This window comes from Cannabis sativa, chromosome 6 (assembly GCF_029168945.1).
Source record: "Cannabis sativa cultivar Pink pepper isolate KNU-18-1 chromosome 6, ASM2916894v1, whole genome shotgun sequence".
Lineage (NCBI taxonomy): Eukaryota > Viridiplantae > Streptophyta > Magnoliopsida > Rosales > Cannabaceae > Cannabis > Cannabis sativa.
This window is the reverse complement of record NC_083606.1, coordinates 66,130,179-66,146,387: the sequence shown is the minus strand read 5'-3', so window position 1 is coordinate 66,146,387 and position 16,209 is coordinate 66,130,179. Positions and strand designations below refer to the sequence as shown.

General features: G+C 34.0%; 3 protein-coding genes and 1 non-coding gene across 4 annotated transcripts; 1 reads left to right on the top strand and 3 right to left on the bottom strand.

Annotated features, from left to right (window-relative positions):
- Positions 1-1,678: 1,678 nt before the first annotated feature.
- LOC115725723 (xanthotoxin 5-hydroxylase CYP82C4) lies at positions 1,679-5,098 on the top strand. Its single transcript, XM_030655318.2, has 2 exons — positions 1,679-2,755; positions 4,339-5,098. Exons 1-2 carry the CDS (start codon positions 1,784-1,786, stop codon positions 4,963-4,965), a joined length of 1,599 nt encoding a protein of 532 aa, XP_030511178.2. The 5' UTR covers positions 1,679-1,783; the 3' UTR covers positions 4,966-5,098.
- Positions 5,099-9,223: 4,125 nt separating this feature from the next.
- On the bottom strand, positions 9,224-10,742 carry LOC115695787 (AT-hook motif nuclear-localized protein 15). Its single transcript, XM_030622864.2, has 2 exons — positions 10,624-10,742; positions 9,224-10,214 (listed from the first exon to the last, which is right to left on the bottom strand). The coding sequence occupies exon 2, from the start codon at positions 10,206-10,208 to the stop codon at positions 9,357-9,359; it is 852 nt and encodes a 283-aa protein (XP_030478724.2). The 5' UTR covers positions 10,209-10,214; positions 10,624-10,742; the 3' UTR covers positions 9,224-9,356.
- Positions 10,743-11,391: 649 nt separating this feature from the next.
- Positions 11,392-11,880, bottom strand: LOC133039352 (uncharacterized mitochondrial protein AtMg00810-like). Its single transcript, XM_061118226.1, has one exon. It carries the CDS (start codon positions 11,878-11,880, stop codon positions 11,392-11,394), a length of 489 nt encoding a protein of 162 aa, XP_060974209.1.
- A 3,333-nt stretch (positions 11,881-15,213) lies between these two features.
- Positions 15,214-15,320, bottom strand: LOC115715495 (small nucleolar RNA R71). The gene has a single exon (XR_004011364.2). It is a non-coding gene; the product is annotated as a small nucleolar RNA R71 (small nucleolar RNA).
- Between the last annotated feature and the right edge of the window lie 889 nt (positions 15,321-16,209).

The window sequence follows — 16,209 nt, the reverse complement described above, 5'->3', positions numbered from 1 at the left end:
TATCTTCCTATTACCGATTTCTATGCAATAGCAGGTTTACTAAGGTAATTTATAGTCTTCTTAGATATATAAATAATTAACCTCAATTACATGAAAATTTTCTACTCTCGTGATAAATTAAACATGTAACAGGCATTAAACACAGAAACTCTATAAGCTATCCAAACCATATAGGTACTCTTGTTCTATATCAAAATTTAGTTTTATTTCACTATAGCATAATCGACACTCAATTCTCAGATCTCGCATCAAAATCATAGACATTTAATTGGTGATCAGGCAATTAAAAGTAATTAACTACGAATGAAATAGAATATATAAAAATTGAGAGAAAATTAAATCATATTAAAACCACATATCAATAACAAACAATCTCCATCTAGACCTTAAAGAATTGTTTAGCTACTCATGTTCATTGTAGCAAATTCTCACATATTAATTTCAGAAAAGAGAAGAAAAGAATGCTGAAAATCCTCTGAAAAATACCTACAGTATTGAATTCAATCTCCCAAATTCGTACTCCGTTGACTGCTTTTGATTTCCTTTTTAATTGCTTGTCGAAATTAACTGAAGTTCACTTCTTATAATGAGGAATGAAAAAGATAGCATAAGATAGCACATGCAGAAAACCTATTCAGCTTCGAATTAGATAGGAAAGATAAGCCCGCGCTAAAAGTCCTATTTCTCTTTGAATTAGGAGGGCAGGTCGCGGCATGCTCTCCTTATGCTGCGACCCGTGTTGAGTTTTCACACGCGGATTCAAGCTTAATTTGACACGAGCCGTGGCATGCTCTTTTTCATGCTGCGGCATGGTCCTCATCTTGTGGACACTTATTCTTTATTTGATCTTTTTATCTTCTTTTTTTCATTTTTTTTTTCGATATTTTTTATGCTTCTTTTATTTTAAATCTGCAAAAATAAAAAATAAAAAGCGTAAAATTACTCTAAACACGAGTAAAAATAAATTAAAAATACATTAAAATCAATCTAAAAATAATACTAGAAACAACCTAACACATTATTATAAGACATTAGTGGTGTCTAATATATACTTTCATGGGGTAGGACCTTACAAATAGTTAACGATAGTATTCCATAAATATTATTATTTTAAATTATATGGAATTTAATACTGGTAAAACATCTTAAGTGGTGTTAGGCCATATTAGTGTCTTATTATTGCATTTTGTAGGATTCCCATATTTTATACTTTCTTAGAGATACAATAGTTTGTAAATATAAGATTTATATCCATAATTTAGAAATAAGTATTTTGAGTTTTCAAGGAGCTAGTGTTTAAATTTTTTTGTTTATTAATCACATAAGTTGTGACATTGTAGTGTTTCACACAGTAAAAATACCTTATAATATTTTTTTTGACATATACTGATTAGAATCACTCATGAATTTACGATACAAATATCTACATACAGTGCAGAAACCTCCTTGAACCTGAATAGCTTATCGTCTAATCGAAGAGCATACTTTATCAAACCAAAAATTAATACCTTAATTTCAATATTAATTTCTCATATAATCTAGCCAATTATAGAATTATTAATATATAAAATGTATGTGGTTGAGGCAACTACATGGAGAGAAAATATTAATTTGTCATGCACGCCCCTTGCTTTTGTCCAACTCGGTACTTCCCATGCTGTCCAGGTCTTCGTTTCTAGTTGAGATTTAGACTATAAAACTAGGTTAATTAACCTCTTTTCATTATGTCAATACACACTATCACGTAAACTATTCATCAACTAATTATTCCCTATTGACAAATATGGAGCTCTCTCTCCAAATATTAACACCTCTTTCTCTATTCACATCTTTACTAGTGGTTTTTCTCTACTACGTTTACACTCTACTCAGATTTAAGACACAAAAAAAGAGCCCAACAACTAAACATCATGAGGCCCCAGAGCCATCCGGAGCATGGCCAATCATAGGCCACCTTCACCTTCTCGGTGGGGAGGACCAACTTCTCTACCGAACCCTTGGTGCCATGGCCGAGAAACACGGTCCGGCCTTCAACATCCGGCTAGGCACTCGTCGTGCATTCGTGGTCAGCAGTTGGGAAGTGGCGAAAGAGTGCTTCACCATCAACGACAAGGCGCTGGCCTCGCGCCCTACAACCGTGGCAGCCAAGCACATGGGCTACAACTACGCAGTCTTTGGTTTCGCACCTTATAGCCCTTTTTGGCGCGAAATGAGGAAGATCGCCACGTTAGAACTCCTCTCTAACCGCCGTCTAGAGATGTTGAAGCAAGTGAGGATTTCAGAGGTTGAAGTAGGGATTAGAGAGCTCTACAAGTCGTGTGAAGTTGTAGTTGAGTTGAGTCGTTGGTTAGAAGATTTAACTCTTAACATGGTGGTGAGAATGGTGGCTGGAAAGCGTTATTTCGGTGCACCGGGTAGCGATGATCAGAGCGGAGATGAAGCAAGACGGTGTCATAAGGCAATAAGTGAGTTCTTTCGTTTGATTGGGATATTTGTTGTTTCGGATGCGGTGCCATTTTTATGGTGGTTGGATTTGAATGGCCATGAGAAGGCAATGAAGAAAACGGCTAAGGAATTGGATACAATACTTGAAGGGTGGGTTGAGGAGCATCGTAAGAAGAGGGCTTCTCTTAGTAAGGCCACCAAGGAAGAAGAAGAGGAGGATTTCATTGATGTTATGCTCTCTCTTCAAGACCAAGGAGCCTTATCAAATTTTCAGTATGATCCCTCTACCAGTATCAAGTCTACCTGTCTGGTACGTATAACGTTTCTTAATTTTACAGAAATTTTAAAATTAAAAATATGATGGGCCACGTTGCATGCCATTTATTAAAGAAGTATCATGTTTCATGCTAGCTATTTAATGTTAACATTGTTTAATTAATATATATATCTTTATTATAAAAAATAATTTGTTTTTTTAGTCTTCGTATAAGTGATTATTTATAAGTTTGCGTTTATCTTTTGTTTTTATTATTTTTATAAAAAAAATATAGGGTGATTCTATAATAAACCCATCAAAATGGGTGTACGAATGCAACCGATCGTGACTGTTTCAGTATCTATAAGAATTTTTTAGTCTAAATTTTTTTATACTCGTGTACTTTCAGAAATTTAAAATAATTTACAATATTGAAATTATTGTTTAAACCGTCTATTTCACACGCATATAAAATAAAAAAGTCATGCGTCCAATAAACTCTTTGAATACTATATTCGACGTGTTAAATTTTTCTGAATTTCTCAAAATTTTATTAGATATCTTAAATAAATATAATACATACGTACGACTATAAAAAAAAATGAACCAAAGTAATTTTTTAGATATCGAAATAGATAAAGGTAAATCAACACTCATTTTTAGGGGATGTATTGTAGAATTTTCCAAAAATATATATTATTTTTTAGGGGCGTTCATCCAATCCAATCCGCACTATTTTGCTCATAGTGCATCTCATCCGCACTAAGTGCAGATTTCATTTTTCGGATCCAATCCAATCCGCAAAAGTGTGGATTGGATCGATAATTTTGGATTGATTACTTTTTAATATTAAATTATTTAATATTTATGAAAAAAAATTATTTTTTTTCATATAACTAGTAACAAAATAAAACAAATTATGGTTATTTTATGTCTTCAACAACACATTAAAACAAATAAAATAGTAAATAATAAAAGGAAGAAAAAAAATTGTATGTATAAAAAAATGTTTAATTTTATTTTAAATTGTATATAAAAGAATGATATGTAAGAATAGAATATACATTTGATTTATTAAGTTTTGACATATAATTGTATTATATGTATTATATTTTTAAATTACTATTTTCTTTACATTAAAATGTTATTTGTATATATAATTTTTAATATTTTATAAATATGTGTGGATTAAATTGGATCGGTTACTTTTACATATCAATCAATATTCAATCCGCGCAAGTGCGGATTTTGAATTTTCCAATCCAATCTAATCCGCACAAATGCGAATATCCACACTTTGCGGATTGGATTGGATTAGATCGTGCGGATTGGATTAGATTATCATATTTAGCATGTTATATTTTCGTTTATTTAGATGAGTCTCAATGATATATAGAGTAGGGTAAATAGTTTAGTGATATTTTATAAAAGATATTAAATTAAATTATTTAATATTTAATTATTCTAATAACGAAATAGAAATAACGATATAATACCATAAGTAATACTAAGTACTAAAATACCTTTTAGTGATCTTATAGTAATTTAATAAGGACCCTATTTTAAGGGAAATTTACAATATTAATATTTTTGAGAGTAATTTATATTAATTAAAATTTGCTATAATATATACATAGGCACTTATACTAGGAGGGGGCGACACGACAGCAGGGACTATAACATGGGCAATCTCATTACTCCTCAACAATCCTCAAGTTTTGAAAAAAGTACAAGAAGAGCTAGACCTCCACGTAGGTAGGGATAGACAAGTTGATGATTCCGACATTAAAAACCTCGTCTACCTTCAAGCCATTGTAAAAGAAACCCTCCGTCTATACCCAGCTGGGCCCCTCCTTGGCCCCAGAGAAGCCTTGGAAGACTGCACCGTAGCAGGTTACCATGTTCCAGCTGGCACGCGCTTAGTGGTTAATGTGTGGAAGATTCAAAGAGACCCAAGAGTCTGGTCAAACCCTGAGAAATTTGAACCTGAAAGGTTTCTCACAAGCCATGCACATGTGGACATGAGAGGCCAACAATTTGAACTCATTCCATTCGGGTCGGGTCGTCGGTCTTGCCCTGGCGCATCTTTTGCAATCCAAGTGCTCCACCTTACACTCGCCCGTTTACTTCAAGGGTTTGAGTTCAAAAACTCGGTTGATGGGCCTATTGACATGAGTGAAAGCCCGGGTTTGACTATTCCTAAGGCAACCCCACTAGAGGTTCTTTTGACACCTCGTCTCTCTTCTGAGGTCTATGGACTTTAGTAATTGAGCATTGCAATTTGGTAGTGCTCAATACCACATTCACTAGGCATCTTATAATTAGTTAACGGTTTCCTATATTATTTATTAAATTGAAATGTGTGGAACCTCATATTAATATACACCAACAACGATGTGTCATGTCTTGTGGTATTGGCACCCCCTTAGCTATTAAGTAAGGGTTGGAAATGAACTCCATTTAATAATACTTATCATTTTGGTTATTTAGTTACTTATCAATTACTGTTATGCAATAAAACAAATTCTGTTATTTTGGTTGTTGTTAGGGGTTCATTAGGTTCAAGTTAGTTATTCTGTTATGCATACTTCTTGTAACAAGTACATATAGCTATACAAAGGCTAGCTTGATATTCAATAAAGATAAATTTGCTTAGGCAGTTTTCTCTTTGGTTCTACTTTCTCTCTTTTTTTATTTTCCTAGTTTTTAGGTCTTTTAAACTTTGCCTAGATAAGTTTCTACATGGTATCAGATTACTTCAATGGATTCCATATCTTTTGATTTTGTCAGCCTTCATGCTACTGCTAAGTTCCTCCACCAAATGCTCTACTTCGTAATCCATTCTCTAGTTCTCTTACATCCTCACTCATACTCAAGCTTGATCGTGTGAATTTTCTTACATGAAAACCACAAGTGGTTCTCACCGTTATCTCTCATGATCTTGATGAGATCTTGTTCAGTAGTGTTCCTCTACCTAAGAATGTTTTCACCAGTGAAATTAATTTTGCATATACTCAATGGCGCAAATGTGATCAACTAGTTCTCTCTTGACTGAGATCCTCTATTATAGAAGGTGTTGTGACACCTTTGAATCATGATATACCTACAATTAAAAATAAAATAAAATAATATAATATAATATTATTAAAAAATTATATATATCATATTAATAAAATTATATGCAACTATAAAATAACTATACTATACTTATTAAATTATATACCACCTTTATATATAATAAAATATAAACTAAACATGATCTAAAATAAAATGATATATATTGTACAATAAAACTTATATATTATATAACAAAAAACATACATCTTACAAAGTTACAATAAAAATATATAAATGCACATAATAACAACAAATAAAAATAAAAATATATATAGCATACTAATAAAATTATTTTTCAGTCAACAAAAGTACAATAAAATATAAAACTTAAATATTATTTTAAAAAAATAATATACTGTATAATAAAAAAATATATATATCATTCATCAAAACAAATATATACTAACTATAATAATAAAAAAAAACATATTACTAATATATATTTATATATACCATACTAACTAAATTATATACCATAATTAAAAGATATATCATGACAACAAAATTTTATACCACCATTTTATATAATAAAACAGAAACTAATTAAATATTATTCAAAATAAATAATATATCATACAATTAAAATATATAAAAATAATAATTAAATATAAGTAGCATGTCAATAAAATTATATACCTACATTAAAATATTTGTATTATGCGAACAAAATTATATACTTCTATTATACATGATAAATTAAAAATAAAAAATCATCTAAAAATAATAATATAACATACAGAAATATAATGTACAACAAAATATATATATACCAACAACCCACAATATAACTTATAAAAAATTAAATAAATCAACAATTTTAAAATAAAAAATATTTTAACAAAACTAATATAAATATAATTTTTAAGTAATTTGTTTTTAATTTTAAAAATATATATAAAATAAAACATTAATTTTTTGTAGAAAAAAAAATATAAATAATAAATAGTATAAAAAGGTAATTTCTCTACAAATTTTGAAATGAAAATATTTACTTATATAGTGTTATAATTTAAAATCATTTGCTATAATTTCCGCTTATAATATCTTGACTGGCCAATTTCACTACACAAACTCCACACCATTAAAACATTCTAAAAGCTTCAAAATGCCAACAAATTAAAAGTGAGGTATACTCCCAAATGAATTGCCACTTTCCTCTCCTGAAGCATAGAAACAACAACTTTTGAATCCACCTGAATCATTACCGATTTCCATTCCCTACTTTTCGCAAGAACCAGAGCCAAGCGAGCTTCCCAACCTTTTAACTCTGCTTCAAGCACCGTCCCTCCCCTAGTCACCGCATAACAGCAACACCGAGACCCCCATTTCCCTAAAGTTCTAAATATATCATTGTTGATGAGATCCATCTCATCAGTTTAAGTTGTATGGAAGCCATCTCTTCTTGAGGTCACTTGAGATCCTATGTCAAACTCAAACAACATTATGTTCCTTTGCCCAACAATTATTCAGAAGATTCAGAAAATGATATTAGCTTTTCAAGAATCAGTCTTTCTTGATTGATATATTATCTATAAAGTTAACAACAGTTAAGGAGCTGACCAAGAACATGTAAACTTATGTATAAGATTTTGGTTATCTGTGAAATTCGAGTGTAGAGCATTCCCAACACTGTCTACAATAGCCGAGGTAGCCATGGAAGATTCGATGCATAAAATGGCTGTAATGGCATCTAACCATGTCACCCCATTTCGGAACATTAGTCTTGAAATGTGCTGAAAGAAACATTGACAAAACCAAAAGCTTAGGTACCCTTGTCCTATAGCTGAAACACAAAAATACATATCTTCTGTGTGAGAAAAAAAAGTTAAATTTAGTTTGAACCTGCATTGTGAGTTGCAGATGTTCTTTGAAGCTGGTAATAGTTTGAGATAACTGTTTCAGCTTCTTTTGTTAGGATTGGTGTGAAATGTAAAAACCATGCATATTAGAAAGAGACAGAAAACCATAGAAGACACTATAAGAAATCAAATCAGGGGAGAACACAATTAGAACTCCTATTTTACTTCCCCTCCACCACCGAAAATGAGACTTAGATACACTTTTGTTATGACTATAACCAAGATGGAACACTATCATAGGCTGCAGTTTCAGTTAAAAGTACAATTTATTATCAACTTCAAACAAAATTTCCTAAGAACATGTAGTACTCATAGATCATCAAAGATTGTTACCTTAGCAACACTTGTAGTTTGTTGTTCCATTGCTTCATGTATGGTTGCTCTATCATGTTCTCTCATGCTGTTGAAGAAAGTGATATCAAACTTGATATTTTCGCATGAACAAAATAACTGATAAAATTTATGTAAAGATTAAAATAATATCATAAAATGATATATTCTCTGTTCTATAATGATTTTGAAAATATCTGTTAGAGAGTCTCACATTAATAATGTGTGGAAACTAAATACCATACATAAGATGCATGAGTTATTCCTCTCATTGCCAATTTGTTTTGAGATGGAACCCCATGCACCTTACTGTACACTCTATTCATACTTTCTCAACCATACACTTTTGTAATTCTAACATGATATCAGAGTCAAGCTAAATATGAACCAAAAAGAGCCGCTTCTGATTCGGGGATATAGTGAGCCAAAAAGCGCCACTTGTGATCAAGCCAATTAGTTTTGAGATGGAATCTCGTGCACCTTACCATACACTCACCTATTCCTACTTCCTCAACCATACACTTCCGCAATTCTAACAATATCATTTAGATTGACTGAGGATTATACAATCCAAACTGTTCTGTGACTGGTGACATTTATGAAGACCAGAAAATCACTACTTTCATATCACAACCATCTGATGATCAGATTATTCACAACCATTGGGGAAAAATGGAATTTTATGATGAAATATTTGGTGATCACAACAAAGATGTTCCATAGGTACAAGTTTAGGATGGAGAAATAGGAAACATACCTGTATCCTTGACTGCAGTGATAACAGATCTGTTGCTTAACTTTGCAGCAAATTTGAAGAATTGAAATTTCCCATTACCTGAGAAAAGCCTTAAGAAATCTTACTATTTTTCATATAATAATTTAATGATTACATATAGATTTGAAAATCTGAACTCATGATAACTCCTTGACCAATGATTGCTAATACATATTAATATATATTACTTATATTGAAATAATAAGATAACACTTCTAAATTTCTCTAGTTACAATAAATGTAGAAAATGCATGTGTTACACCAAAGAACTATCCACTATTCTAACCTCCTATACTATGGGTATGATCATATCATATGTCCCAACAAACACAAAAAGAACAAATGAACATGCCAAAAACACCAATACCAATATTTTACAGGGTTTGGCCAATATTGCATTCATCCATGGATCCAACCAGCAAAGAAATATCTTCTATTGAGAAAATAAACCCCTCAACTTCTTTTCTTCAGATTAAAACGATCAACATAACATTTTTCAAAATGACCAAAAAAATATGAAAAAAAAAAAAAGAAGTCACTTTCTCTGTTTATATATAATTCTGATATGAGTGATTTAATAAGGAGGAGGTGGTGGCCGAGGAGGAGAACCCCAAAACATGTCATGAGGCACCTGAGCATTATTAGGCACCAAATTTGGTGGCAAATTGAAAATTGGAACCGATGGCTGATGATCATGGCTACCACTAGGCATAGGATTTACTCCACCTTCTTGCTCTTCCACTACTTGAGTCCCTTCCTCGAGTGGCAACCGCTCAAATGTAGCATTCATAAACGTTGCACCAATCACAATCACTGGCCCAGAAGCCACCAAAGCTCCGGTCACCGTCCCACCAACCACCTGCCCCTGCCCGCCAGCCAAATAAACGGTCAAACCGGTTGCACCAGGTGGAGAAGGACTAGGCAAGAATGCCCCATTAAGCGATAAAATCTCGAACCTCCCTTCCAACGTGACGACGCCACCGGGAGCAGCCGGTTGCCGGAGAGTGACGTTGTTGACGATGCCGCTACCGCTCAAGACAGAAACCCCACGATGTCTTCTTTGAGCAAAAATGGCTATGCTCTCGACTATGTCACTTCCGCTACTGATTTCCAAAACGTGGCTTCTTAGAGCATTGGGGCTCTCTTTTGTTATCACTACCGGAGGCTTTGGCTTGTTCTTGGAACCTGGGGGTCTGCCACGTGGCCTGCGGTTGTTGCTGCTGCTTCCTCCTAGTCCGAAGCTTTCGTGGCCGGTTGAATTGGGGTCGTCGTCGTCGCCGCCGTTGCCACTGTCTTGGTCGTCATCTTTGTTGGGATCTTCATCTGTGTTTCTGAGCTGAAGCAATGGAGGTGGTGGTGGTGGTGAAGATATGGAATCCACTCCTCTCATGGCCACATTACCAGCCCACCATCGATTTGTAGTCATATTGTTCTGAAACAACAAATTCAAAGTAGAGTTGATCTCTTTCTTTAGCTTCTTAATTAGCTTATTCTTTTGTCTTTTGGACTCTTTCTCTCTCTGTCTTAAGAATTTTTTTAGTGAGAATAATGACAAGATACCAAACAAGGAAATAATAATGATAACAATAGAGATTTTCCTAATCTGGCAAGCTATATCTCTCTTTGTTTCCTTTTTTTCATTCTATCTTCTTGTTTGTTTTGTTTGGGTTGATGTTATTTATGATTGAGATACCAAATAAGAACACTCCCCCAAATCTATCATAATATAATAAATCCAAAAAATCTTATCTTTTTTCTAGTACTCTCTTTTCATCAACCAAAACTAGTCAAGAGTCTATCTTCTTATTATGACACAATCTGACATTTAAAACATGGGTTACCTTGTTTTGTCATCAAAACCCTAATCTTCTTTCCCAAAATCCAAATACTCAGATCAAACAACAAAAACGCCGCACTAAACCAAAACAAATAAAAAAGAATTGATATATAGATTAGCCTGTTAGGCACTGTTGGTGCAGTTAAAATTAAAAGTAATTTTAGTATTATATTTATAAAAATTATTATATTAAATTATATATATATATATATAAATTTTAATATTTAATTACACTCCTAATAATAAAATATATATTAAAAGTGTCTTTAATAATAATATATCTCCACATTATATAAAAATATAATATTTTATTTTATCTTTTTTATTAGTTCGAATAAGCTTGAAACAGAATAGGAAAGAAAGAAACAAAGAGAGAAAATAATCAACTAAATTGTACTTCATCAAATCTGAATGTTACAATATGTTGATAGTAGCTGAGATTACAAGAGAAATAAATACAACAACAAACTAACTAACCGTGATTGAGCTAACCATCTAACTAACTTTCTAACTAACTAATCAATGCACTAATCAAGCTTAATACTCCCCCTCAAGATGGAGATGGACTGCAAATGTCTTTCAATCCCATCTTGTCTTTGAAAGTATTGAATTGATTAGGAAAGAGTGGCTTAGTTAGGATGTCAACAATTTGATCTTTTATAGAAACATGAACTGTCTTGATGATGCCTTGTTGTACCTTTTCTCTGACCAAGTGACAGTCAGTTTCTATGTGTTTGGTTCTCTCGTGAAACACTGGATTAGCTGTTATGTGCTAGGCAGATTTGTTATCACAATATAATACTGCAGGCCTTTCATGTTCAACCTTCAATTCCTTCAAAACAGAAAGAAGCCAAACCACTTCACAAGTGGTGTTAGCCATTGCTCTGTATTTTGCTTCTGCAGAAGACCTTGAAATAGTGTGTTGCTTCTTGTTCTCCCATGAGATGATGGATGATCCAACAAAAATACGGAAACCAGTGGTTGATTTCCTTGTATCTGGGCAGGCTGCCCAATCTGAGTCAGTGTAGGCATGTAATTTGACTTCTGTATTTGTAGCAAAAAAGATTCCTTTTCCAGGGCAACTCTTGACATATTGTAGAACCCTTTGAGCAACATGCAAATGTGTGACTCGAGGTGTGGATAGAAAATGACTCAGCTTATTCACTGAGTAGGAATTATCTGGTCTTGTGATTGTTAGGTACTGAAGTTTTTCAACAATCTTCATGTACAATGTTGGATCAGCAAGTTTTTTCTTTCTCATCTTGGCCAAGTTTGAGATTGGCTTCCATTGGTGTATTCATAGGCTTACTTCTTAGATAGCGAAGGTCTTTCTAACACTTGTAGTGCATAAGGTCTTTGAGAAACAAAAATTCCTTTATCTGATTTTGCAACTTCCAACCCCAAGAAATACCTTAATTTTCCCAAATCCTTTAGCTGAAATTGAGCATGCATTCTGACTTTTAATGCTTCAAGTTCATCCAAGTTATTGCTGGCTAGGATGACATCATCCACATAAACTAGTAGGAAAATGAATTTGCCATCAAAATGGTTGATGAATAAGGAGTGGTCTGTGGCTGAATGATGAAATCTTTCTTCAGTTAAGGCACTTGAGAATTTGGCAAACTATTGTCTTGAAGCTTGCTTCAAGCCATACAATAATTTTTGCAATTTGCATACTGCATTTGGAGGTAACTCCCCCTTAGGTCTACCCTTGAGGTAGAGACATATACACATTTTCATGGAGATCACCATGTAGGAAAGCATTGTTGACATTTAATTGATGTAGATGCCAACCTTTGATTGCTGCAAGGGACATAACCAGTTTGACAGTAACCAATTTAGTTACTGGAGCAAATGTGTTTGTATAATCGATCCCCTCCAGTTGGATGTAACCCTTAGAAATCAACCTGGCCTTAAATCTCTCTACACTCCCATCTGTTGGAAATTATTTTACTAGGATCTTAGATCTACTCACAAGTATGTTTATTAACATCCTAAATAAGAACTTTCTAAAACGATAAATTAAACACATATAAAGTTTAAGAAACTTTACATTGAGTGCAGCGGAATTAAATGACTCCTTCCGTTCAGATCTCTAACCCTTGAATCCTTTCTGTAGCAGAGTATTATCAAGATCTGAACCTGGATCTCTTTCTCTGAATCCTTGATGCTGAATCTCCTTTGCTAATGATCTTTCTTCACGATCTTCCTCACTATGATTGAGGTATTGCTTGTTGTGTGTGGGCACTACTCTAATCACTAAGGTAGGTTCGAAATATGAAGGAAGAAGAGAGAGAGAGAGAGAGAGAGAGAGAGAGAGAGAGAGAGAGAGAGAGAGAGTGGCGGCTAGAGAAGAGAGAGGAGGCTCAGGTTTTTCTGATGTAAAGTGTGCAATTTTCCTGAAGCCTTCACTATCTATTTATAGCATTTGATAACTCTTGAGTAAAGAGTTATTTGATATCACTTTAAGCATGTTTTTTATGTAATTGTGTGTCATTTAAATTATGTTTGTCTCTTAATTTGTGAAAATTTCAGTGTTTTATGTCTTTTTGTGTATTTTGAAGTTGTTAGTTAAAATCAATAACTCTTGTGCATAAATTGGAAAAGAAAATAGCAAGTTAGTCATGTTCTTAATTTTGCTGAAATTCTGTGAAGTTTTTGCTGCAAAGAAGCAGATTTGTGGCTGATGTGTTTTATTTTCTTAGAAAAAGGGTGAGTTGGCATTTCATTAAAAGAGGTGGCATTTGTGGAGATGATGTGGCAATATAAGAGTGGTGGCTGGAGCCATTACATGGAGAGGCTATCTACATGACATGTGTAGGGTTTATTTGGGGCAAAAAGGTACAAAACCTAAGGAGAGAGAAGAAAAAAGGGGGCCTCCATTTAGAGAAAAGGGCTAAACGAAATTAGAGTTGGGGGCTGCCATTTTTACACAGAAAAAAGAAGATTGAAAGAAGAAGAAGAAGGAGGAGGAAAGAGGAGAAGCACAACAAGATTCAACATCCATCCTTTTGGAAAAATCCTCCATTATTGTTTGCTATTACTTTCTTCTCTCTTTTAATTTCTTCTCTCTTTTAATTTCTTTAACTTAACATTCAAACTCCATGTCTAAGTTTTATCTTGTAATGGTGGTTCTTGAGTTAGCTATGAGCTAAACTTTTTAATGGTTTGAACTGTTGAAGAACCCTATGTTTAGTTGAGTAATTTTCTTATGCAAATATTTAGTAAAAATTCTCATGTTCATTCAAGTGTGTGTATTGCTAATTTCTTGATATTGTTTGGCCACCAATAGCTTGATTATTGAGTTATATTTAATTCTGGAAAGGTTAAATGTAATGGACTTAGCTTGAATGACACAAGTTCTTAATCTTTTTTAGGTTAGATTTGAAATAACATAGGAATATGTTATATCCTTGTGTAACAATTGAGAACTATGCTTGAAATGGTATTCTTGAGCTTGCTTGGCATAGGAATATGTTTGAACAGGTCCAAGGATTGATTGCATAAAATTTGGAAGAGTTTTGTGCACTTTAATGGAGTTCTTGTTAACCTGGGATTTTTGCTAAAGATTTGCTAACTTTTTGCTGCAGCAAAAACGCACAGTTTTTGCTAAACATAGGGGGATTCAATAGTTCAAGCCTTTCACATTTCAAAAGCTTACCACTAAATTTTATTTTCATCTTGCATCTACTTTTGAGTTAATTTACTTATTTTCTTACTCCTTTAGTTGATTCATTAATCATTTAATTTTAGTTTTTAGGCTTGTTGCTTGGTAATTAATTTTTGCAATAGAAATTTTATTTTCACAGTCCCTGTGGAGACGATACTCATTACTTATCACTGTATTACTTGTTTGTGACTACGTGCACTTGCGTATCTAATTTTTAACACAACAAGTTTTTGGCGCCGTTGCCGGGGACTGTAAATATATTTTATTGTAATTGTCAATTAGCTTGCAATTTAGTCTATTATTTTGTACTCATTTTTGGTGACTCTTGTGCATTGGCAGGTGAAAATTTTTATGAACGAGTACCAAGAATTTGTTAATATTGATCTATATCCTATTGATCCTGAAATTGAGCGCACATTCAGAGAGAGAAGAAGAGCTCAACATAGGGCTCAAGGGGATATAGAAATGATGGATGACCAAGGAAATGGACGACGAGCTCAAGGGGAAATGGCCCCTAATAATGGTCAAAATGCAGTGATTATGGCGGATGATAGAGATCAAATCATCCGACAATACGCAGCACCTCTTTTCAATGAGCTCAATCCGGGCATTGTTAGGCCAGAAATTCAAGCTCCACAGTTTGAGTTGAAGCCAGTTATGTTCCAGATGCTTCAAACTGTGGGACAGTTTAGTGGCATACCCACCGAAGATCCTCACCTTCACCTTCGTCTATTTATGGAGGTGAGTGATTCTTTCAAATTGCCCGGAGTTACGGAGGATGCCTTGAGGTTAAAGTTGTTCCCCTATTCTTTGAGAGATCAAGCCCGAGCTTGGTTGAACTCCTTGCCTTCTGCGTCGGTTACAACTTGGCAAGAATTAGCGGAGCAGTTTTTGATGAAGTATTTTCCTCCCACTAAGAATGCCAAGCTCCGGAAGGAAATAACTTCCTTTCAACAATTTGAAGATGAGTCTTTGTATGAGGCATGGGAGAGGTTCAAGGAGTTGTTGCGGAAATGTCCTCACCATGGTATTCCTCATTGCATCCAAATGGAAACATTTTACAACGGTCTCAATGCTCATACTCGAATGGTGGTTGATGCTTCGGCAAATGGTGCTTTACTTGCCAAGTCCTATAATGAGGCCTATGATATTATTGAGAGAATTTCCAACAACAATTATCAGTGGCCCACTACTAGAGTACCTTTGGGGAAGAAGGTTGTCGGTGTTCTCGAAGTTGATGCCATTACTGCTTTATCTGCCCAAGTTGCTTCTATGTCAAATATGATCAAAAATATGAGCATGGGTCAACAAATGGGTCAACAGAATGTTTCCTCACCTGTGGGACAACTTGAGGAGGTTTCTTGTGTTTTTTGTAGTGAGGCTCATACCTTTGACAATTGCCCATTCAATCCTGCATCTGTGTTTTACATGGGAAGTCAGAATGCCTACAACCAAACATACAAGCAACACCCAAACTTGGCATACAGAAATCAAGGGGCTGGTACTAGTCATTCATCCATGCTTCCTAGATCCAACTTTCCACCTGGTTTTTCTCAACAAGCCTTTCAACAAAGACAACAACAAGGTGTCCAAACAAGTTCTCTTGAGAGTATGATGCGTGATTTCATGGCCAAGACAGAAAATTTCATGACAAGAACTGAGAGTTATATGGCGAAGAATGACACTGCTATCCAAAGTCAAGCAACCTCCATGAGAACTCTAGAAAATCAAGTTGGGCAACTAGCTAATGAGCTTCGAAATATGCCACAAGGTACTTTGCCTAGTGATACTGAAAATCCAAGAAGAGATGGAAAAGAGCATTGCAAGGCGGTAATCTTGAGGAGTGGTAAAGTTCTGGAGTCAAACGAGGAAGAAGCTAAGGATAAAAATGAGCCCACTTCAATCCAAAGTCGAGTAGAG